At 35.0% G+C, this 24,910-nt stretch overlaps 4 protein-coding genes across 7 annotated transcripts; 3 read left to right on the top strand and 1 right to left on the bottom strand.

The window, feature by feature from the left end:
- The first annotated feature begins 5,839 nt into the window (after positions 1-5,839).
- Gabat (4-aminobutyrate aminotransferase) lies at positions 5,840-10,523 on the top strand. Of its 4 annotated transcripts, XM_018547761.1 has the most exons (10): positions 5,840-5,962; positions 7,709-7,833; positions 8,122-8,289; positions 8,527-8,613; positions 8,696-8,891; positions 8,965-9,137; positions 9,438-9,578; positions 9,656-9,813; positions 9,900-10,168; positions 10,247-10,523. In XM_018547761.1, exons 1-10 carry the CDS (start codon positions 5,899-5,901, stop codon positions 10,360-10,362), a joined length of 1,497 nt encoding a protein of 498 aa, XP_018403263.1. In that variant the 5' UTR covers positions 5,840-5,898; the 3' UTR covers positions 10,363-10,523. The 4 variants fall into 4 exon arrangements, with proteins under 4 accessions (XP_018403263.1, XP_018403261.1, XP_018403265.1 ...); XM_018547759.1 differs by having other exon boundaries at positions 9,900-10,523; XM_018547763.1 differs by lacking the exon at positions 7,709-7,833 and having other exon boundaries at positions 5,901-5,962; positions 9,900-10,523.
- Positions 10,524-11,003: 480 nt separating this feature from the next.
- LOC108780162 (UPF0505 protein C16orf62 homolog) lies at positions 11,004-16,334 on the bottom strand. The gene is made up of 18 exons (XM_018547774.1): positions 16,176-16,334; positions 15,332-15,419; positions 15,022-15,234; positions 14,787-14,946; positions 14,451-14,659; positions 14,239-14,369; positions 13,949-14,125; positions 13,527-13,871; positions 13,347-13,447; positions 13,085-13,266; positions 12,848-12,991; positions 12,599-12,762; positions 12,371-12,533; positions 12,056-12,248; positions 11,830-11,969; positions 11,603-11,764; positions 11,216-11,482; positions 11,004-11,126 (listed from the first exon to the last, which is right to left on the bottom strand). Exons 1-18 carry the CDS (start codon positions 16,190-16,192, stop codon positions 11,040-11,042), a joined length of 2,943 nt encoding a protein of 980 aa, XP_018403276.1. The 5' UTR covers positions 16,193-16,334; the 3' UTR covers positions 11,004-11,039.
- Positions 16,335-16,705: 371 nt separating this feature from the next.
- Positions 16,706-19,302, top strand: LOC108780169 (SUZ domain-containing protein 1). Its single transcript, XM_018547788.1, has 4 exons — positions 16,706-17,026; positions 17,393-17,457; positions 17,577-17,757; positions 18,797-19,302. The coding sequence occupies exons 1-4, from the start codon at positions 16,799-16,801 to the stop codon at positions 18,986-18,988; spliced, it is 666 nt and encodes a 221-aa protein (XP_018403290.1). The 5' UTR covers positions 16,706-16,798; the 3' UTR covers positions 18,989-19,302.
- A 1,052-nt stretch (positions 19,303-20,354) lies between these two features.
- On the top strand, positions 20,355-23,780 carry LOC108780167 (late secretory pathway protein AVL9 homolog). The gene is made up of 9 exons (XM_018547783.1): positions 20,355-20,444; positions 20,544-20,741; positions 20,959-21,187; positions 21,263-21,452; positions 21,533-22,064; positions 22,151-22,285; positions 22,361-22,749; positions 22,895-22,983; positions 23,300-23,780. The coding sequence occupies exons 1-9, from the start codon at positions 20,376-20,378 to the stop codon at positions 23,506-23,508; spliced, it is 2,040 nt and encodes a 679-aa protein (XP_018403285.1). The 5' UTR covers positions 20,355-20,375; the 3' UTR covers positions 23,509-23,780.
- The last annotated feature ends 1,130 nt before the right edge of the window (positions 23,781-24,910 follow it).

Genomic DNA, 24,910 nt, shown 5'->3' with positions numbered 1-24,910 from the left:
GTGATCATTTTTTCCTGAAACCATAGTATTACAGCAATTAGTAAAGTATTTGTTCATGGACGGTCAAAGAGATATAATTCTTAAATAAGGAATTGATAATATAAGTATGTAAAATATATAATCCGAAAAAGTTATCATTCCCTTTTATAGACAGATAAAAACACCATTACGGAACAAACGAAGGGATGCAGTGTCATTCAGCGTTGAACATTAGATCAACTCGGTCAATTATGAACTTTTTATTCATCTCGCATTTAACTTCTAGAAGAAGTTCTCAGGGGCATCCAAGGGACATGAAAACTTTTCATCGAACTTGAAATGAGCATCGTGACCAAAACTTCAATCGCATGATAATGAGTTCCGCCTTCGAACGATATGGGGTATGAGATTACAAAGAAACAAGATCGTGGCGGATGTCCTTGAATCAGCTGGTAGAAGCCAAATCTTGCGTAAGAAAGTGAAGCAACGTGTATTGTGCCAATGGTGTCGTTACGACAATAATGGCGGGAACGTCATTGGTACTTATGTCACATATTATCAAGCGATACACGTACCGTAGGATTAGGATCAGCGCCAAGGATCGTCTCAGCATTCTTTCAGCGAAAATGAAGAACATAAATTTTCACATAAATTTTTAGAAGAAATCTTAATATTCATTTTGGCTAATCATAAAAATATTATTTGGTGGATCAGCATATTAAATAGGAATGGAATTCGCTTACATGTACACGTGTCATTGACAGCTGTTTGACACGCGATGAGATACATGGTGATCTTAAGTGACAGCATCCATTAGGCTCTAATACGAATCATTTACAATTCCGCAATCTCAATCAGCTGCTGAACTGCACGTCGAATTTCGATGAGGTAAAACCGTAGATTCATCATTCGCGACAGATGCTTTGATTTGAAAATAGAAATAACGGTAATAAGTTCTATAAGGTTCTTTAACACGATGATATAACTGTTAATATTAAAAAAATTAATATTAATATTTCAAATAATTAATATTTGAATTAATAATAATTGTATTAATTATTTTACTTATATTTAATTTATTCTTAGTGTCATCAAATATTTTTATTTTTATATTAATTGCGTATACAATCTTTACACATAATCATGATATACATACAGACTTAATTAATTTTTTGTTGTGCGCCTCAATCTCTTATCATGTGTAACAAATCTGCAATTTACAGTTGAATTGATCAAAAATGACTCTGCAATAGCAGGATTCGTGGAGCCACAATGAAACACATTCGCCCTGTAGTCCAATTAAAACGAAAGATTCAGCAAAAATAAAACAGACCCGGTTAGCCTTCGTCGAGAACAGCTGGTACTATCAAATCACAGTGCTAAATGAAAGAGAGCACAGCCAATTCCCTTCGAAGGGAATTCTCCTGGAAGGGAATTCGCGCATGTAGGGAACGGAGATGCGACATAATGGAATTCAAAGCTACATAGCGGGATGACGCATAAATCTAACACTTATAACGCAAGGCTGTCTGGTTCTCACAACAATGTTCCTCGCTTCTTCCCGACCTTTTTATCGCACCGCGATTTTAGCTCCGAAATTCCTCCCACGCGAGAGTCAATTTTTAGAAGAAGTGATGCTAATCGTGGTTGTAAAATGCGAAATAAATGGAATTTTAACTTTGGGAATAAACATGAGCCGAGTATCGTGCCGAATTCCTTCGCGAAGCGAATGACCGAGGAGAACGACTCCTCGCGGGCCCGGATTAATTCAGTGATTTACGATTAATTCTTTTCCAACGTTATTCTCCAGTTTCTTCCGTTAGATTTATAGCAACGTGGTAATTTATCTTTTTTTTTCACACGTCCTAAATTATGTCTATAACTGTACAAGATTGCCCGTTATCAAATTTATTTGGAGACACGGTAGTGTCTCGATACATATATCGGCAGGACCTAGTGACAGCTTCCTTTACGGGTGTAGTATATCGATTCATAAATATGTCAAGCGATCGGAGGATAAGAAAAAATAAGCCAATAATCCGTATAATTACAAGCGATTATAAAGGTATCAGCGTTTGAATCCTCCTCGTATGGTATTCTCTTCGTATATTGGGTCGTGCGATTCGAAAGTTGCAGTCATAAATTATGGATCATTCGCAAGTGCAATTCGCTTTATCGGTTAATAAACTCGTGTATATATAAACGTTTATAAATCCTTCTTTCCCTGGAAGTAATATTGGTAAACTCTATTAATTCCTGATACAAGAAATGGAAACACATAAGATCTGTCGATAAGGTTCGCAAATACGCATTAAATATTGTGAAGAGGTAATTTTCTTGACGACAATGTGTGTGTGTGTGAACAATAAAAAATTATTAACAGTCAATGGACCAATTTATATAGGTGTATCGCGCAGAAGCCGAAGCTTGAAACTATCCAAAATGTTTGAAAATTATTATTTTTTTATACAATTTGAAAACCCCTTAATTAGTTATTTTAGTAAATTGCTGGAAATCATGGAAATCTGTGGCACACGGTGTGTGTCGCCGGCGCTCAACGTGTTGACACTTTATTTTCATATATAATTAAAACGTGTTACCATTTGCATTTTGTCAATAAAAAAAAATAATTATATCGATCACACTCAAGGATTGACGACCTATCTAACTGCGGAATCGTTAAAATCGGGTTCGCCGGGTTGCACCGGTTTGAGAATACGGCGACATAGCAAAATAAGAAAGAGAGAAAGGAAAAAAGGAGACTGACGCACCTCCTGTTTCCATGTCAAGTCAAGGTCGCGGGTATGCCACAAATTCATCTAAAGACTAGAGATTATGACAACAATCGAGTTAAAAGATGAGATTTATTATAGTATCATGACCTGTTTCGATCGACTTGGAGCAAATATATGCGAGAGAATCAATACATTTATTGATGTCCAACATTATTTTTCAATACGAGTGTGAATAATTATTTTCGATATATTTTTGCCTGTTGAATACGAATCTGTTGTCCAAGGCTGCCGTATTACAATTTGAAAAAAAAATGGCATAAAAAGTGATAATTTTAAAGATTTTCGTGACACACACACCACACACACGTAACGCTGGTAGTAAATTGTTTTTAAATTTTATTAATACTGTACAAAAGTACCAATTTTTAACTTTAAAACGCATTTTCTTTTGTTTAAGTATGATTTTTCATTTTCAAAAAATATTTGAAAATAGCTTTGAAAATAGCTTCGAAAATAGGTTTGAAAATAACTTTTCTCGTATAATATATGAAAAATAATTTTTATTCTATAATATTTTAATTTTACGTTACGTGGAAAATGTTTTTATACTGATGTAAAATAATCAGATTATACTGAATAAAATAAAAAAACAATATAAAATTGATGAAATACATTGTACCAGAGAGCTTATAATTTTAACTCATTAAAGATTATAATCTTTCTGCTCTTTTGTATTTTGTTTCATATTAATTACCTTTTTATTTAGTATGATCCGATTATACTACGTCAGTACAAAAGTACTTACTTTTCATATAATGCAGAATTAAAATGAAATAAAACGTCTTTTTCATCTATTAATAAGTGATCACCTATTATATAAGAAAAGAGTTATTTTTAAATCGTTCTATCTCAAGAACGGAAAATTGTACCGAAACAAAACAAAATACATTTTAAAATCAAAAGTTGAAACTTTTGCGTGGCATTAATAAAATTAAAAAAAAATTACTGACAGTGCTACAATATCATGAAAATCCTTAAAATCATCAGTTTATGCTTTTTTGACACTATTTTTCTCAAAAATTATAGCCAAATTTGATCAACAGATTCATGTTTAGCAAGCAAAAGTACATCGAAATTGACTATTCACTCTCGTATTGCAAAATAGTCAAATGTTGTCAGACAATGCAATTGCTTATTAATTTATAAAAATTAAAACATCCCTTACGCAATCGATCTTTGAAATAATCGACACTGATCCTACAATTAAATGCACTTTTTGATCAGAATGCAGGACCCCAGCTCCACACCGGTTCCGTTCCTCATATTAACAAATTATGAATGACGACACGTAGAGTCTGTCGGTACCGCAAAGTTATACTCACACGAGTGCACGTGCTCGGCCTGATCGGATTGTTAAGCAGGTGAGAATCGACGGGGTGTTCTTTCGGAACGGGTTGTAGGTTGTCACCTAAGAAGACAGTTTCGCACGATCGGACGGACCCACTCGAGTGCGTTCACGCGAGTGACAATGTGCGTGCGTTGTGCGCGGCCCGAGCTGCCCAAAAACACGACCACCTCCAACCGTAGGCACAGAACTTTGAGGCGTGGTTTCCAGGTAAGTCGGATGGGCCCCAGCTGTATAGTGGGGATGATCGGAGCTGGAAGCTGGAAAACCCTCGATAGCGGTCCATTTGGCATTCGCTCGAAATTGTATCGTCGACGAGAGGTCCGGCGATCGTTCGCATACCCGCACGTTCGAACACAAAGTTCGTGCGTTCGAGCCTTGAGAAAAATACGGTATCCTTATTCTGTCAAATAAGATCCACTGACTGACAGATTGGTTTATTGCTTTCGTCTGAAGAACCTGCCCAGTCATCGATTTCTTTATATTCTGTCTCGAGACAAGAGCGATCGTAACTGGTTATTTGCCTTCCGCCTTTCGCAATGGGGTCAAGCGCAGCATAAACACTTTCAACTATATATGTATACTGAAGGCACGTGCCCACAGATATATATATATATATATATATATACGTATTAGATCATTCGGAAAGTTTGTTTCAATTTCACGAGCCCTCGGAATTCACTTCGATCAATTCTTCGCCAATAAGAAACGTTCATTTCGGAGCAAGGGCATCATGCAGCTACCTAGAGAGATGGGCCAAGGTCATTGAACAAAGTGGTACATATTTGCTTCAATAAAGTTACTCTTTGAGTAAAATCATGCGTTTTGAACTTACGTATAGAAGATTTGAAAAGAACTTTCCGATACACTTAATGTATGTATACATATTTATAGCTATATTGTTTAGTGGCAGCCAAATAACGATATCGCCGCGAAATTCAATAATTCTTGTGAATAATGTATGGTAATAATAGAATCTCCATTATATCTCAATTAATTATGTATGCCAAATTAACATCAAATTAACATCAAATTACAAATTAGTTATAAAGCGGCATAACTTAGCATCGTAAATGACTGCGATAAACATGTACGAAGCTCGTAAACGAGAGGCATTCGAAGGAAGACCTTTTTTTTTCCGGGGAACGTGCACAATTTTGTTACGCATTTAAATGATACAACCAATGAGGAAAAAGCCCGAAATTGTATACTTTCGCTTTCACCGTGTCGCGCCACGTGGAAACGTTGGAATTGCAGTACTATTCTTGACACGAAGCGCAACGGTATTCATTGACGGTGAAACAGACATACGGACAGTTGTGCAAGCAAGGACAATTTGATACCTCGCATTAATCAACGACTGCTTTCGCAGTCAGAGCATCGCGAAAAGAGACCAACGTTTTTTTTTTCTTTTTTGCCTTCGGTACCTTTCACACGCGCTGCCAAATATTTGCTGTACATGTTGAACTTTTTTTTCGCACAATAACAGACAGAATATTAATTAATATATCTTGTGCTGTTCGACGTTCTGAAATTCACCGCAAATATCTATGACGATACCGAAAGAGTTCTTTCTCTCTCTGTCTTTCTCTCTGTATCTCTCTCTTTTGCTGAGCAGAAGCGGCTGATCGAGCAACTTGCGCCCCCACGAGACTCTCGCGGCTCTTTTTACTGGGTGAACACTATCAGCGCGTATCAGCGACCAGTACGGCTCCATCCCTTCGGCAGAGACGACGTTGCTGAGTAGCCCTTGTATCAGTGCGCTCGTTTCGAACGGAAATGCTCGTTAACAAGTATCATCGGGCGTTGAATGGACGGATCTCGCTCCGACAGCTACTAAACGGTATTTATACTGCTTTATTCCTCTTCGTTAGATTCGTATAGTCCGCATAATGGGTGACGAGAATCTATCCTGGAGCATGCCGCTCTATCGCGGATGCTGCGTGGACCGTGACAAAATCGATAAATTCCTCTTGGCTCCAGCTGCTTCGCCGCCCCGCGAACCTTAAATCCCTATTATGAAGAGCAGCGATCGCAAAAGGCAAAAAACAGTGAATAATATTAAAAGATAAATTAATATACTAGTTCTCTCACAGTGCATCTTTGATAGATACTCTTAATAGTGTGTCTTTAGTAAAAAATTGATATCTTTTGCTGTTTTATCGTTAATTCCAAATTTTAAATTGCAGCTAAAAAGGATGTTTATTTTCGTCGTGATATTGAATGTTATAATGCTAATTTTCAAACGGTTTTTGTATTAAACACAACTTTATGTGTGTGTTTTAAAACAAAAATTCACACAAAAACAAAGAAAATTATTTTTAAATTTAAATCTAAAGTTTTTTTCAACAAATAAATATTTTTATATCTTAATGATGTCTTAATGGTAAAACGAGCATTAAAATAATATGAATTATTATTACGGTTGCTAAATATTTTACGTCATTTTGAATGTTTTCAGTGGTAAAGTAAATTAAATATAAATATAAAAAGAGTTAACGAGACGTGTAAACAATACAAATATTCTTTATAATCTCTTTTAATTTCAAATAACTTGAATTCTCGGTTTAAAGAAAGCAGAAAAATATTTGGAATACACATCTAATAACACAAATATATGCGTCGTCACGCTTGTCAACTTCGTGTTACTTCACATACTTATTTGTTCAATTGGATTCTATCTCGTGATATAAAGCATCTCAGATATCAAACTGACGATCTGATATCTGAGATAGGAGAGCTCATCCAAAACATGTTATTTCAATCAAAATCGCCCAAAGATTGTCACATGTTTTATAATCAGATATCATTAATGAGAATTTTATCTTTTAATTCTGATTTTGATGTTTAGACATGCAATATATTATTTTTAACACAATCTCCTTATTTGTCCAACATAAAAGACTCTACAATCTCTATTTTTTGTATTCATACTTTACTTTTGTGGGTATAAATGCGACTTTATCACACGTCGTTGCAATTTGTAACATAATGATTTACGAGGGGCTCAAATACATAAAATCACACTAATATATCAAGCAATCATCCTTAACTACCATCAATAGAACTGATCATCAGAGTTGTAGAATAATTTAGCGAGTTAAGTTGTTTTTCTGCTCTAGTGTGGATATGTCGGCAAAAAGAGCAGAAAATTTTATATATATAATATATACATAGACATATGTATATGTACATATGTTTCTTCGTAAAGAAAATATACAGAAATTCCCTAAATTCGCGAATTAAAATTCACAGTAAAAAAGTTCAAAAAATAAAAATCAATTAAAAATGTATTCGCCATTTTTTCGTTTCAATCAGTAGTTTTTGATATATAAAGATTCAAAATTAGTCAATTAAATATTACGGTTAAACGATTATCTGTGATTACTACGCGCGATTACTAAAGATAATGGTACACAAAATAATGTAAGGCATTTTAATAATACCTTCAAATTTTTTCGAAAATTTTTTTGCAGTGGTATATGTATATCGATTCCTAAATTTTTAGACATCTCGTATATTTAAATTAAATGTAGAAATTTTCACTTAGAAATATTCGTTTAAGTATAAGTGTAATATTGTCGTGCAGGCGTTACTACGTGGAAGAGATGCTTAACCGGTTCGGTATCGAGGGAACCTGAAGGGCCGGTACTTACGACGGAAATACCGGGCCCTCGATCGCGCAGCTTGCTACAAGAATTGAGTTCGATACAAGTACGTCAAACTTGATTCTTTGGGTGACATCATATATGTGGCATGACATTTTATTTAATTTATCAATTTAGTCGCTTGCTATCTGCGACGATATTTTGAACGCTTCGCCTCGTATAAAAATTTCAGTTTAGAGTAGTTAAAGATATAGTTGTATGTACTATTTGTTGTCATATAGAATTGTTGTATGTAGAATTAAGTATACACATAAGATATGAATAATAATGCAAAGTCTTTTGTAAATATACCAGAGACGAAATGGATTTACAATGTTGAAATCTGTGACTTCAGCAAGCGTCTTCCGTACAATTCTTCGCAGACTATGAAAAATCCGCCGGTAATTACATAATAGACGTTGACGGGAATGTGTTGCTGGACGTTTATATGCAAATCTCATCAATGCCTCTAGGGTACAATCATCCGGCGATGCTGGAGGCTCTCGCCGATCCCGTTAATCAAGTGAGTGATATAAAAGCACTCCGTTGCGGAGTACCGTATTTTTTTTTCATATATGGAATTTGAGTGCAAACTTCCTCTACAAGATGTATCACTTATACTTTAAGAGTGTATACAGTATTGAGAAGAAATTCTAATAATCGGTTATTCTTGAAATACTTTTATATGGATTATTTTTCTTTACACGAAGACAGTATTCAAGTTACATGAAAAATAGTTAACGATTATGACTTTTTCCAGAGAATTATAGCGAATAGACCTGCTTTAGGTGTTTTTCCGGGAAAAGACTGGCCTAATAAATTAAGGAATATTTTACTTGAGAAAGAGGTAACAGATATTAGCTGAAATTACGATTCATTTCCTGTTCGTCTTTCAACTTTGCGTAATTTAAAAAAATTATTTTGAACAGTTTGCACCACCGGGATTATCACACATTACAACAATGATGTGCGGTTCTTGTTCTAATGAGAATGCTTTTAAAAATATTTTTATCTGGTACGCCGAGAAACAAAGACAAGGCAAACCGTTCACGAGGGAAGAGATAGAATCATGTATGGTGAACCAAATACCTGGCTCACCGCGATACTCTATTATGTCCTTTAAAGGTCAGTCATTTGTTCAAGTGAAAACAAGTTTCGTTCCATTTAGCGATTTTTATAAAATATTTAATATCAATAGGTAGTTTTCATGGAAGAACCTTAGGTTGTCTCTCAACAACTCACAGCAAGTACATTCACAAGATGGATATACCAGCTTTCGATTGGCCTATTGCCTCTTTTCCAGAGTACAAATATCCTTTAGAAGAAAACATACGAGAAAATAAGCAGGAAGATAAGCGTTGTCTCGCAGAGGTATATCGTCAAATTATTATTGTATATTGACATTAGAAGATTTTCACTCACTATAGGATCAAGTAAATAAATCAGTATGAAAATAAGAAAATAAGAAAAAAAAGTAATGGAACACCAATGTTTCATTAACATAAAGAATATATTTAAAAGTCAAAAAATTTCAGAATCTCATCTTTTACACAAAAATATAATATAAATCTAAAAAATAGAAATGGTCAATAATGACTATTCGGGACTTCTAGTGTTAAATACCTTAGTATTTCGCATGTAAGCGAAGATTTAAAAATCTTGACATTTTAGATCGAGGAATTGTTTGAAAAGTACAAAAATGAAAAGAAAATACCAGTGGCTGGTGTGATAATTGAACCTATTCAAGCAGAAGGTGGCGATAATCACGCATCTCCAGAATTCTTTCAGGAACTTCAACGCGTGACGCGGAAGGTAAGGCATAGCTTGCAAGATAATTATTTTATCGTACGTTATCAAAAAATATATTGCAATCTCGAAAAATATTTTAGTACGGAGCTGCGTTACTTATCGACGAAGTGCAAACCGGTGGCGGACCAACGGGAAAAATATGGTGTCACGAACACTTCAATTTAGATACTCCACCCGATGTGATGACTTTCAGCAAAAAAATGCAATTAGGCGGTTATTATCACTCAGAAAATCTGAAGTAAATCTTTTTTTTTCCGATAATAAAATAATATAATAACATGATCATGTTTTTAATATTAACGTATAATTATATCTTGCACGCAGACCGAAACTGTCATATCGTGTGTTCAATACTTGGATGGGTGATCCCAGCAAAATAATCCTGCTTGAAACGATTATAAAAACGATTAAGAAAGAGAATCTTTTAGATAGAGTTACACGCGTAGGCAATTATCTGTTAAAACATTTGATGGATATGCAAAAGGAACATTCCAATGTAATCAGTGCAGTGCGCGGTCGTGGGACTTTCATAGCATTTAATTGCCCTTCGCCTGAAGCTCGAGATAATATCATCAAGAAACTTACAACGAAAGGTAAAGTGATATTTCAACATAAAATGCGAGTGCTAAGAATATCTTTCATGTTTTCGTATTTTCCTTTGTTCTTATTAGGTATTCAGACAGGTGGATGCGGCAACCAGGCCGTGCGGCTGAGGCCTGCGTTGACCTTCACAGAGCATCATGCCGATATATTTCTAGATGCTCTTCGCTCTGTTTTAAAAAAATAAAAATCATCTTGACAATTTCTTGTGTCTTCCAAATCTGATGTCTTCCATACTGAAGTACTCGTGGAGATGTATCGTGTGATTTATGAAGTCTATAAATAACTATTATTTTTCTATGGCAGTTATAATACACTATATGAGAATACGTTACAAAGAGTTTTATGATAAATGGTGAATTAATGACAATGTAATATAACAAATTAAATAATGTAATATACAATACTTGATTGATTTGTAAGTTGTAAGTATATATGAATAATTCGATATACATACAGTCTAGAAAATGTGCAAAAAAATTATGATACAAATGTATTCTTTATAACAAATTTAGAAGAATAATATTTTTATTGAGTAGAAATTCTACATCGATTATTTGTATATTTCATATTGAGCAGCATTTGCTTTATTTGAAAAAATATAATATAAAATGATGCTTAACAATCAATTGTATATTGTATATTAACTATATATTGTATATTAATTTTTAACAATATATTATTATGATTTATATGCTGTTTTATCTTTCTTTTATTATCTTTTTATATTTTTGTTACTATTTGTGAATTTTGGCTTCATTGATATAATAAAAAAAATTATTGCACAATTACAAAATATCTTCCAAAACAACTGCCAATAAAAATGTATAAGCTAGATCTTGATTGTTATCGATAATATGTCATTCACCTCGACATTTTCTTCAGTATTTCAGCAAAATGTTCATATTCTCGATGATGACTCTTCTGTGTCATGTAAGCCTTCGTTCTCATCTAAAAAGAAAATCCGAAATAAAGATTTTAAAACAAAACAATGTATAAAAAATTGAAATATTTCGATTATTTCAAATACGTATTTATACCGTCACTTTAGAATCCATTGAACCATGTCGTTGCGACAAGTGCCACAAATTTACAGCCATGTTCGCTAATGCAGTGTCTCGTAAATCTGCACGAATGATAAAACAATTAAACAGCTCGAGTGCTAGAGCCGATTGTTTATCGAATTGCTCGGTAGATCCAAGATATTTGAGATGACTCAAGATTTCCTCAACAATCTTTGAACATATTTTATTGACTTCACCGATAAATTTCTGATCTGATCCATACAATTTATCATTTGAGTCAACCTGAAATGCCATTATGTAACATCAATTTTAAATTATAATTAATTTCTTTAATTTTAAATTTATCGGAAATGTGGCAGCTATTTATTTGTCCTTCCAAATGTATGCAAAAGCATAAAATACCTTATCAATATGATACGGATAATTTTCCTGCGCTACCGTTGAAAGAAGATCGAGTACACGTAAATACAGATATGGTTTGGTTGAAGTATTCTCCTCGAAGCAACGTTGAACTGCATTGAGCAAACCTCTCATCAAATACAGGACACCATGCTCTGGGCTATCCTAATACAGAGCAATCTTAAAATCATAAAATTAAAACCATAGTGCATATCAATATAAATACTTACGGGAACTACTAATAATGTTGACAAGAAATTGGATAAGTATGAGAGCAAATATGGCTGCGAGCTTTTCTGTCTTCCATCGATGTCAATAGTTTTCGGCATTTCCGGAACTAAACTTAAAGCAGCCTTAAAACAGGCATCGGCTGAAAAATACCGGTTTACACACATAAATTAACGAAAAAAATAAAAAATATGTTAATGTTAAAATAAAAATGAATTTGATTCATACCTTGGCCTAGACATTGATTTAAAAGAGCAACCTGTCCAGATAGTAGATATAATTGAAGGCGTGTATGGACTAAAGTTAACGACGGTATAGTGATGAAACAGAACGCAGCACAGGCACGTACAAACGCTGACGTTCTTCTAGTGTGATGACCACGTACTATTTTCCTAGTATCAACCGATAATCTATTCACGCACTGAGCACAAATAAAAAGATACTTTATTATCGCTAAACTTTTTTTCTATATAGACAAACAGTGCAAAAGGAAGAATTATTTATACATATCAAGTATTGTATAGTCATATATGTGTCACATACTTGTACAAGTTGTATATGAACACTATCAAGATTAGGGAATGCTGCTCTGGCCTCTACGTAAAAACTAAGCTGCTTCTCAAAATCGCGACCATAATCTACTCGTTGCACTAATCCGCATATTAGTTGTCCGATCTGTCGTTTCTCATCTTCAACGGTCAGAGCACTGCATTGATTTGTGTGATTTTAAGGATCAGGATAAACTTTAATCATTAAATTAAATTGACGTACCTAACAGAATCGTGCATTATTCTCGCAATAAACATCAGTGCATTTATAATAATAGGATCCGTAATAGGTCCGTTTTGCACACTTAATCCTTCTATGACAGTTTTACAAACTTCAACCTTAACACTTTCTTTGTGAAACAAATCAATTAGAGGTAAAAAATTATCCTACAAACGACAAATAACAGAATGTTTTAAAATTACGTGAATAAATATAAATGATATATGCGTCTATAATTGCGCGGATAGTTACCATAGCAAGCAGTGATTCAAAATCTTGTGTGTGGGCAACTATTTTCTCAATAATATTCTGCAATTGTGAGTAATAATTTTCGAAAGCTTTGTTTGGTCGTAGCCGATCTATTATTTTGCCGAAAAATAAATTCAGTTCAATCACCTATAAACATATATGTATATATATAACAATAATTTGATTTTATATAAAGTATTAACAATATAATTAAATATCATTTGCACAGAAATAACTTACTGAAAAGTGTATGACAGTGAACTGAATCCAGATCTCGATGCAGTGCATGAATTTGTTGGGATCTGTGAGGTCCGTTATGTACTTCCATATCACATTAAGCACTGATTGGCAGTCTTCTTTCGGTGGAGATTCTCGTACAAGGCATTCTCCCAAACTCCGGTATAAGAGATATTGAGGATACCCTATTACATTAAGAAGAGAAAACGTAAATTAAAGATGTATTACTACATTCTTGATTTTATTTTTAAAAAAATCTCAATACCATCGTCTTCACTCGCTACTATTAAATTCACAAAATCCATAGCACGTGCAGCAATATACGTAGGTTTAAATGCAGTCAACACTGTATTTAATAACAATGATCTGAAAATATATACATGTTGATTAGATAAAGATTAAAAATTAACGATAAATTAAAAATACACGTTTAAAATATATTTACCCGTTCTCTTGTTTTTTACAACGAGATAAAACCTCTTCGAGAAGGCTCTCGGGTGATGTTGCCACTAAAACCTGTACGATCCAATCCAAAGCTGGCGAATATAAATTAAGATACGAATGAAAGGTAACATTTTGCTTCACTATTTCGTTTTTCACAGCAGTCCCAAATAGCTGCTGATACGTAAAAAGAAAGTCATACAGATTTTCCCTCACAAATTCAAAGTCTGATGTTTTGTTCAATGCTAATCCCACACGACATAAATAACACCTCGCGTAAACTGCTATCAATGGATTTCCGATACCTCTTATCATACGAGTTATACGTAACAGAGCAGTATTGAATTCACTAAAATGAAAGTATTACTTTAATATTTTAACCTTTATGCTATTAGAATATAACGAGTATAGTAACGAAAGTTTTACCTGGTCGTTAGAAAACTGTAAGATTTTATTATCGCCATTTCTACATAAAGACGCGATACTAATTCTCGTATTGAAGCTATCTTGTAAAACCAATTCCGACACGTCTCCTTTGCACTCTCAGGAACCATGTCGGGTGTAAAATTATCGGGCAAGCTTGTAGGTACTTTACTTCCTGGTCTAAGAAAGAAATATTAATATCGACTATAAATAATGTTTGTAACTGTTCGCTAAAAAAAAATATAAAATACATGTATAATTAAAATATAAAGGTTTTCTTATGTAATAATTACTTGTAGTACTCAGCCTTAATTTTCAATCTCTCATATACAAGTTTTCCAAAGATATCCAAAATATCTGTGATGAGAACAAACTTACTCGGATAAAAAGTCATTACGGACGTATCTACTAATAATTTGGCACACTGAAATAATTAAACATTAATTCCTAAATCGTAAGTTTTTTATTCTAAATTCTCTTACACAGCTAATAAATGTATTAAAACCTGTATTGCAATTTTGAGCGCCTTTACTCTTTGGTCGGAATGCCACGCTTGTACTAATTCATTGTTTAATTGTTCGATTCGTGCGGTATATTGTTGCTGCGACAAGTCCAACATTTGTCGAACAGAACCTTCCTCAAAATCGTCTAATTGTTCAAGCCGCGTTTTTACCTTGTCGACCATTGGCCCACTCGGTTGAACTTTTACTACAACTATGACAAACATTGCAATAATTTAAAAAGCTACTTATTAATAGGCAATTTTAAATAAATAATATACTGTATTTTAATATTACACTTCAAAAAATTAAATTAATCAATAATCTTTTTAAAAATATACCTTTTTCACCACCTGGTAAGAAACTGGTGACAATCGATAATTTTTCAGAGGTTGTATATTTACTCAGTATAGCGGAACGTCTAACAGACCACGGTTCCACCAATTCCTCTGCCGTGTCCTTTGATTTTTTACTGACAGGTGCAACGTTGGAATAATCCCACTATGACACAAGATAATATAAACTTCTTATAAAAATTATAAAGTATTAAAAACGTAATTAAATTATATATATTACTTCATCTGCAGCCATTTTAGAGAGAGGATCCAATTCTTCTCGAGCAAATTGTGTAAGAGGATCAGAACCATCCAGGGAAGGATGACTCAACAATGGATCATTCAATGGATTTGCAGGAATTGGTACGTGTGTTGGTGTAGGTGTACCAGTAGAGGAACTGGTACTTGTACTCCGCAATGCACTGCGTCTAACTGCGCTACGTCCATCAATTAGCTACACAAAAGTAAAAATCTATGAAAACTTGTCCATACAAGAGAGAATGTAGGATAGAAATTAAGATATTCAAAATAGTACTCCAACTATTTCTTACAGTGATTACAACTGGTTTCAATGGATGCTCCGTAGCTTCTTCTAAGCATGCAAACTTTACAGTCCCATATTCCATGGATTTTGATATCCTGCAACAATGTTTCTTTTTTGTATAATAGTTTATTTTTTTATGTTAGAGGAAAATCTTATTATTGTAATAATAATATCACCCGTAAAATACAAACTAAAAGTAACATTACATCAATTTTGAATTTGGCTGCTTTCCTTTCAGGACACATAATTGACACATATGTCGTTTTATCGTTATTATACATTTAATGCCAAGAAGGATAGAATGATGTTTGTATCAACTGTGTCGCTAAAAAAAAAGCAGCCAAAAGATCTGTTTTCTGTGACAGACGTAGTGTATACTTTTGGAACTTAAAGTAGTGCAGGAATAAAAAACAGATTTCATAATTTTCTACTTTCTAAAACTTTCAGAGTTGTGTTTGAACTTTCAGAGTCTTCGACTCTAATTTGACTCTATATCAAGTCAAATATCATTTTATCATGTTGTTCGCTGAATGTTATGCAAGGTTAAAAGCAGATATTCGGAGTTGACAGAGTCAAGTTTTGGAATACACCCAGGATGACTCTTGCACTGAATAATAAAATTTTATTCTTAAAGATTAAACAATGAGCTACTCCTTTTTACGACAGGTTCAATTTTCACTTAGAGTGAGATTCCACGTTACTCCAAAGAATTTAGAGAGTACTCAACATGTAATTGTTATGTACAACGCGTGTGACATTACAATTATATTGTTGAAGAATTACAATATTGATATAATATTATACTGTTTGTGTTCCACGGGCTGAAATAACTTGAACAAAAATTCTCTCACCATTCTATCTCCGTCATATTTTGCACTGTGAGATACTTTTCTCAAATTAGAAGTAGAATCACAACGTGTAATCCGGTATCACACCGATATTATGTGGTTCATTATACGATCCCAGAATCTGACGTTAAAACGCCGACACCCGACATGGAGTCCAATCAAACGTCAACTGATCCAACTGATCCTCGTGCAAGTCGGGCAAAGCAGACAACGTGGTGGAAGGTGGAAGCACCGATCAAGCCGAGGTCTCACACGAATATAGGACGAGTTCGTCCATCAGATGCAGCACGCTTATTGGTCCAACAGGAGCGGCTCTTACAAGTTCTATATAGATTAACTTTAATCTTAGTTTAACTTACTTATTTATCTTTTCCTAGTTCCAAGAATTAATTAAGCAAGTATAAGTTAAATCGAGATTAAATCGAAGGTAATCTATATTGATAGAAATGGAATAAAGATTTTTCTAAATTCCGATCATGCCGTCCATTTCTGTTAACGCAGCTTCGGCCCCACGAATCTTCGGACGACGGGTTCGTCTCGCAGCGAATCCAGAGTGACTTCGAGCAATTCCGAGTTTATACTGTTCATAGAATTGTACGACCGAGAAGGCGAGTCGGGAGGTTTCAATGAACCGCCAATTCCACTTATTTGAGTGCCTCGCAACGCAGGGCAGCACCGATCGTACCGTCGTCTCCAGATTCCGAGCACGGGCGTGCTGTTCTCCACTCCAGTCCTCGCAACACACCACAATTCGCACGCTGCAGGCGAATTACGGGAATTTCTGCGGAAATTCACGACGCACCCGGGCCATGGACGAAGTTCTCGAGAGCTGGGAACAGATAGAGGAGTCCGGAGTAAGACACATCTCAGAATTTCGTTTTCCAAATCGGAGTGTAAACTGAACGCCCTCGAGTTAACCTATAACCTCCTTCGAGTTCCGGAATTTCCGTCGACGACGAAAAGACTTTCCGCGGTTTGTCGTCTCGCGTTTTCGCGCTTTGGAACGACGTGCTTGTATTCTTTGCTGTTTGTACATCGCGATCCTTAATTGATAGATTGATTCACGCGAGTTAAGTAATACTTTATGCTGCCATAAGGACAGGTTTTTTTTGTACTAAATTCTTTTTCTTAAATTTTCATTCCTGGTCGATCTCATTCATGGAAATTATTTATTATTATATGATAGTAGAAGAGGAATGTATAATTATAATGGCTTTTAGACACTCGACAAAAGATTGGAGGCCCTTCGGTTAAACACAGTGGAGGAAGAGATAGAATCTTCTAGGTAGGTTTAAGTGACCGTTTTTTGGATTCGTTTCTCCTTCATATTTTTAAGTAATTGGAAAATATTTCTGTCATTTATAATGTATAGAATTTATGTATTCAATAATATTTTGGCTGTAGAACCAATAACGATGCCAACACAAGGATGATTATATTAGGGGAAGATGGCCTTAGATCTCAGTATGTACCTCCAAAACCCTTAGTAAAGATATTAAAAAGACCTACTGCAGATTCGCGGGGTAGCGGCGATGGCCCACTGAACGACGATAAACCTAAGCAGCCTATCAAGACTCTTAAGCAGGTAATATAATTTAAGGTACTTACCAGCAAGAGAGATACATGATCTGTAATACAATTTTCTACGATTTAAGACTTAACAATTGCTACAACTTCTATCGTAGACTCTGCATTACTCCATTAAACTAGGGATTCTTTAGTAAGAGACAAGTATAATACAGTGATTTTTTTGTTTAATATTGGCAAACAACAAGAGGTTTTCCATTCAGTGGCACAAGTCAACACAAACATCATTCTATCTTTTTTGACATTCAGGGAATAACAAAGACAGAATTCTGACTTGTGCCACCAAATGGAAAGCACCTAAAGATGTAATAATTTATTGTGTTATACTGTGTCATCTGTATCTCTTGCTAGAAAGCATCCTCTATTAGTATACATAAAAAGTTGCTTTAATATAATACTTAAATCAATATAAATGCTTAAATCAAATTGGAATAATATAATCAACTTTGACAATGAAATAATGTATGCATCCTCTGTTAAATAACACGACAATATCATTATTGAATATTTAATTGTTTAAAATATTCATGTATGCTTTTACATTTAACTTGATTAATTTCATGTATAGCAGCTTTTAGTACACTAACATATTATAGTGTAACACAGTAAACTAGAAACCCTATAACAGATTCTGGTCACAAAATGACAAATTTTTGATTGGTTTATCATTTTTGTTTAACTTTAATAAGTTAGACTGAGTAAGATAGTATTTAGAATGAAATAGCACATGTATAAAAAGAAAATCCTTTTTTCTCGTTTTTTGTTTTGATAAAATTGCTTGTAGTTCCAGACTGCTGTAGGATCTCTACTGTGAATAATTTCATCTTTGTTTAAACTTGGCAAATAATAAGGAGAGCTTTTCAGCAACAGTGTAACACCGTGATTATTTTATTTTTATTTAACATTGGCAAATCACCAGAATATAATGATTCACTGTATTATTCTGAATCATCAATGTCTCTTACTATAAAACATCCTTAATTCATCTGTAAAATTCTGTACTGTCAAATATATATGAGTATTTAATGAATCCGTAGCGGGAGCAAGAATATGCAGAGGCGCGTAAGCGGATCCTAGGAGAAGAAAAGAGTCCGGAAGAGAAGACGATGCAAGAGATCAATAGAATTCAGGCAAAATCGAGCACACCGAACGGCAACAATTTTCCTAGCAATGTTGTTCGTATGCCTGCCGGCCCGGATGGTACCCGGGGTTTCAACGTACGCAGGTAGCGCGTCTTCCGATTGACATTTTCCACCCATCTTCTTCCTCTCCTTCCTACTCGCTGCCATAGGGAAGGAGAACGGCTATGAGGCCAATGACACAGAATAACTTCACGCTCCCAACTTGAGCGAACAAGATATTCTCAGAGCTGCGTCCTGCGAATTGTCATCATGTGCAGATGCAACCTATCAAGGATCGAGAGAAAATGGACTTATTCAAGTGAAAACGAAATGCCGATGTCATGCATTCTGTTGGTGCTCTCTTATGTGACAGATCGATAAAGAGAAAAAATAGGAAAATAATTATATTTGTTTATAAATGTATATATATATGTATGTATGTGCATGTCGGTATAATTATTTTTCTATATTGAAAAACGAAATTGCAGTTTGGATATAATGAGACGGAGGCGTGGATTTGTTACAAAGAAAATGAATTGCTTCAATTTGTAAACTTGTATGATAACTGAAAGTATCTAATGTGGATTGTGTAATAAGTATCTTTAGATTGTGTAATAAAAGAACTTCTTGTACATATACACATACACACACACACATACGTTATATATATGTACAAGTAACAATTGTATGCGATATGTGAAACGTTTTGTTATTAAATCGAAGATACTTTTAAACAGAAACATCTTTTATTGACTTCAATTTCAATATAATAAAAATGTGATATATTATAGATGTAAAAGAGAAATTGTTTTTTATGTTGAATTGTTTAAATGAAAAGCACAAATGTATGTATTTATTAAAAATTGTTTGTATTAATAAGTTTATAAAACATATTTCAATTATCCAAATTCTTATGCCATGAGGTACACATTGGGTCTGTTTTTTATTCCTGCACTAAACTGCACTAGGATTCTTTTTCTCGTTTTCGTCAAATATCAAACATATATTTATCTTACTTTAAATTCCAAAAGTGTACACTAGTTTAGCAACAGAAAACAGGCCTATTGCCTAAATTTCTTCTTTTGAACGATTACAACACCGAGGTGCCGTCTTGAACCTCCTTGAACAGTTATTGGGTCATGACTCATGAAGACGCGGTATGAATTGACGCGCAAATGTTATCTTTAAATGCAAAGGACTTTCTAACTCCAAATTATATCGAAGATGTATTTATGTTATTGGATAGCAGCCGTTCAAACGCGATAACACTAATGATAATATTCGACGCGTGCGTATACATCTCTGTGTGTATATGTGCACAGCAGCTCAGTCGACACATGTACATGTACGTCATGGCGCATGTCAAATCGCATGTCTGCCGCTATCAGTTCGTCTGGCTCGGCAGATATTTCTCTCGGTGAAATGATGCTCGCAAGTTGCCCGTGGATATAGGTGCCAGAAGTGCCGCGTCGTTGTCACCATCGGAACCGCAAGGATGGCAGAATCGAGCGGGCCGATTCTTCACGTCATCGTTGTCGGGTTTCACCACAAGAAAGGCTGCCAGGTAGAATGACAGGCCAGATTAACCTGCCTCCTCGTTACATCCACGCTCTGCTCTTTCCCAATCACGTCCAACGCGTCCTAACGTTATGTCATCTTCTAGGTAGAATACTCGTTTCCACCTTTGGTACCTGGTGCACCTAATGAATGCCCATTGGGATGGAAGTATCTGCCCACTCTTGCTCTGCCCGATGGTTCCCATAATTACGACGAGGACACAGTCTATTTTCACTTACCTAGTCTGAACGATCCGAAACAAACGATATATGGCATTTCATGTTTCCGCCAAATACCTGTGGAGGTATATAAAAGTATTCTTTTTTGTTTTTTTATTACTTAGACAGTTTTAATATAATGACATCCTATAGACATCCTTTGAATGTCCTTTTAGGGCATAGAGACGTCTTTTGGATGTCTTTAGTTAGGACATTCATTAAAAATCTGTGCTGTATTCCACGAGTATATACAAGTTTTAACTTAAAATAGATATCGAGTAGAATGTTACACTGTGTTTGCAGAAATTAAAGAATCGCACGTCCGATATAACGAGAGGCACTGTTCAAAAGTCAGTTTGCGTGCTGAGTACTTTGCCTCTGTATGGACACATTCAAGTAAAAATGGCTCTGATAACGCATGCATATTTTGAAGAAGGAGATTTTAGTAAAGTGTCCTTACTAGAGGATACCTATCATCATCTTAATTCATGTATGAGTGGTGAAAGTCAGATACCGCCACAAATTTTTGTTGGTAATTGTCCATCAGTGAGTTGAATCTATGTTTAATAATTACCATCTGCATTATACATATACCAATTGTTGACAGGTTTGTCTGCGAGAGATTTTATATTGCAATTTCGTCACAAAGTGTTGCTGTTGTTTAAATTGCTCCTGCTTGAGAAAAGGATAGTTTTTTATCAATCGCCTGTACAACCACTGTGCGCCACGATATTGACCCTACTGTCACTGTTTCCAGACATGATCGAACATGGCCTCCAACAAGCGGCTTGTGTGAGGTACTGTGAAGATTTAATTTTAAAAAAATAAATATATCACTGTTAATAAACAGTCTAATAAATAAAATCCTTCACTTCAGACCATCCAGGCCAATGTCTCCGATTCCGACTTTCGATGAGGAAGAAATCTCAAATAATGTCGACGATTCCAATTTGTCATCCGTTCATATCGTCAAAGACGATATATCGAATACGAGTCACGAACAGTGTAACGATAACAGTAATAGAAACTCCTTGTGTATTAACGATAACAAAACCATGGAGTCTATGGAAGGCAAATGCTTGGATGGGTTGCAGCATGTAACCCTACAGAAAAATAACAATGACAATGAAAATCTGAATTTGAAAGTTATCGAGATAGAATCGGCACAAGAATGTACCGAATCTTACCTGGAGGAAAGCAATTCTAAATATTCGCCGAAGCCAAACGATAATGTACACAGAGTACACAGTGTGAACGCTATTACATTAAGCACCGGTGACACAGATAATAGTTTACCTCGTGACACGAGTAGCGATGCGCTTTCTGACGCGAGATTAGCGAATAACATTACACAAATCGCTCACATTAATCCAGAGTTATGCGGCCTACCTTTGGAGTTATTTACGAAGGTAACGATACGTGATATTGCAAAATTGTTGCTTATTGCATTCCGAACATTTTATATATTGTCAAAATATATGTATTACTGTTCTAGGGATATCTCTGCTTACCTTACCTATCTTTGCCCTATTTGGATCTCTTGGGAGATGTTAATGTGAGAGGATATATAGTAGGTGCAACAAATGTACTGTTTAAACAAAAGAAGCAGCTCATCGATGTGCTAGTGGAGGTAGTCTAAATAAAGCTAGATGTATGTTTAAATATAAACGGTTTGTTTTATAATCGTTTACTCTTTACTTAAAAGGTTGAAAATACGCGGATAGAGGCGACCGATCCTGAGCTGAGGCGACAGCTGCATCTCACCACGGAGGATTTAAGATTTGCCGATTACGTCGTAAGGCATGTAGCTGAGCCTCGGAAGGATATTTTTCTGGACGGGGTCGGATGGGAGGGCGGCGACGAATGGATCAGAACACAGTTCCGGGTATACCTGTTGAGTATGCTGCGTACTTCCATGCAACAAGATACTCGTCAGTCGGATCATTACAATGCAGCATTCATGTCCGCGTGGCGCACTACAAATAATTATAAAACGTGGTACAGTGCGAGCAAATCAGAGATACACAATATAGAACCTGGGCACCCGTTCGCTGGTCAACTGTCGGTGCAGGATATGAAATTACGGTTATCACAGTAAGTAAATTTCATATATAAAATATAAATTTATAGTGTAAGGAACAAAAAAGATAGACTAATTCAATCCATTGCTTTTCATGTTACACTATTTTTTATTTTAATTAAGAGTATTTAAGAAAATAAAAACCTCGTGTTGTTTCAGCACGATGCAAAATACGGAAAGCGGCAGAAAGTTGAATCAGGCGATGGCAACGACTGGACGCGCAGTGGCCACCACTGGAAAAGCCGTGGGTAAGGTTGCATAATTTATTTATTTAAATGTAAGCCCCCCGGATAGTAGAGCATTTAAATGTATTGTCAATTTCTAAATGCGAATGTTTTGTAAACTGCATATTAATACGTATTTAAAAAATTATATATACGTATCTCTTTATATTTATTACGTTCTATATTCACATGTACAATTTGGAATCTAATTATATATAAAAAATCATAGTCGAGAATATTAAATCAGATGTCCAATATAATTTCGCTTAACGTCTGATGCGATCAGACTCGCGTGTGTCTACGCATAGAAATATTATTCTTGGAACTAACAATTTACAAGGGGGAGCACTGTCGCAAGCAAAAGGGGCATTCTCAAACTGGTGGACCACGCTAACGACAGTTCAACCGGTCGATGAAGTAAAGATCGATAATCAAACGACAAACAACCATCACACGGTATCCAGCGTCATAGACAAAGAGTCTGTCGAAGACGAGGAGATGAATATCTCTACTACTAGTAACGCGGACTTTGCCGTCGATCTTGATTAATACGGAAACATATGTCAATGAGAAACGAAAAAACGATGGCGAGTGATCGAAGTTAAAAATATAAAAGTCGGACAAAGTTGTTTGGTAAAGATATATAAAACTGAAACAAAGGATTTCTTGCAAGACTCGTGCTTGTTAAACGACCGAACTTTTTAAAGCACTTCAGTTTTAGCGAAAGAAAGTATAAAGTACGAAATTAAAATTGCGCGTACGAACAACAGACTACATTAATGTGATATACAGTTTCGCAGAGAGATTTTTTTTTAAGCTACCGGGCAAATTCTAGAAGTTAAGCTGGTATTGTTGATTTAAGTACAATTTTTTGTAATTTTCGCTGAATATTGTACATATAATTTGTATATGATTTATATACGTAAGATATGTGATATCGTTTCATTACAAAAAAATATGTAACCGTCGCGAATGGTTTTTTATTCTACTTTTTCAATGTACGCAATTTAGCAACGCTCGAAGAATCACTCAACTCTAAAGTCTAAATAATAGAGAAAGCATTTTTTCAATCACAAATCTTACCTATTCTCGAAGGCTACTCTACACGTTTACACATATCTATATTACGTACAGTAATATTATTTCATTTACACATAGAGATATTCTCGCTTAAGAAGTACCTGTATCCTTTGTATATAAAAAAATAATGCAGAGTATATCGCGATTGTCATGATGATTTCTTGCCCGAGCTTTGCGTATTATTTCGACGAGACCTTATAGTCTCATTTACTGCTCGGATCGTAAGAGTACATTCTTTAGACGCGTAAAAGAAACGCAAGAAAGAGTGACATGCTTGACATCCACCATATTGTGCGTTATCGATCGCGGTAAATTTCTATCTATCTAGCAGGGTTCCAGTATTTTGTACTGTCGTGAATAGTGGATTACATGTAGAGGATGCGTGGAAAGTTCGGAAACTGGGACAGCCGATATCCGACAAGACATAAACATTGTACATTGTTCCATAATTCATTTCACTAAGGCTAATCCTGTTATTGACAATATTGCTACCTCCATTTATTGTCGAGATTACACCGTACGATTAGTTCCGTATATAACATGACGATCCCCTTGTAATTCGGTAGATCGGTAATGAAAGATCTAAATTATTCTAAATCATGATAGATAGCTGTTAAATCGATTGTATCCTTATATCCGTCGGAATAAATTGTTAGTTTTACCATCAAGATCGTGGACGATTATTCGTGGAATGAAGAGCTGCCGTTAATCGTAGTAGAATTACGATTCAATTAAGCTTAGAGCACACGTGTAGATCATTTATAGCGCTACTAGAGTAATCATTATGATAACATACGTATATCTGATTAAGGTAAGAAGGTTTTCTTCGCCACAATATTTGTAGTTACGTGAAGAATGTTTACGTAGTAGT

Source organism: Cyphomyrmex costatus, unplaced genomic scaffold, assembly GCF_001594065.2.
Source record: "Cyphomyrmex costatus isolate MS0001 unplaced genomic scaffold, Ccosl1.0 scaffold685, whole genome shotgun sequence".
Lineage (NCBI taxonomy): Eukaryota > Metazoa > Arthropoda > Insecta > Hymenoptera > Formicidae > Cyphomyrmex > Cyphomyrmex costatus.
This window is presented reverse-complemented; position numbering and strand designations above follow the sequence as displayed.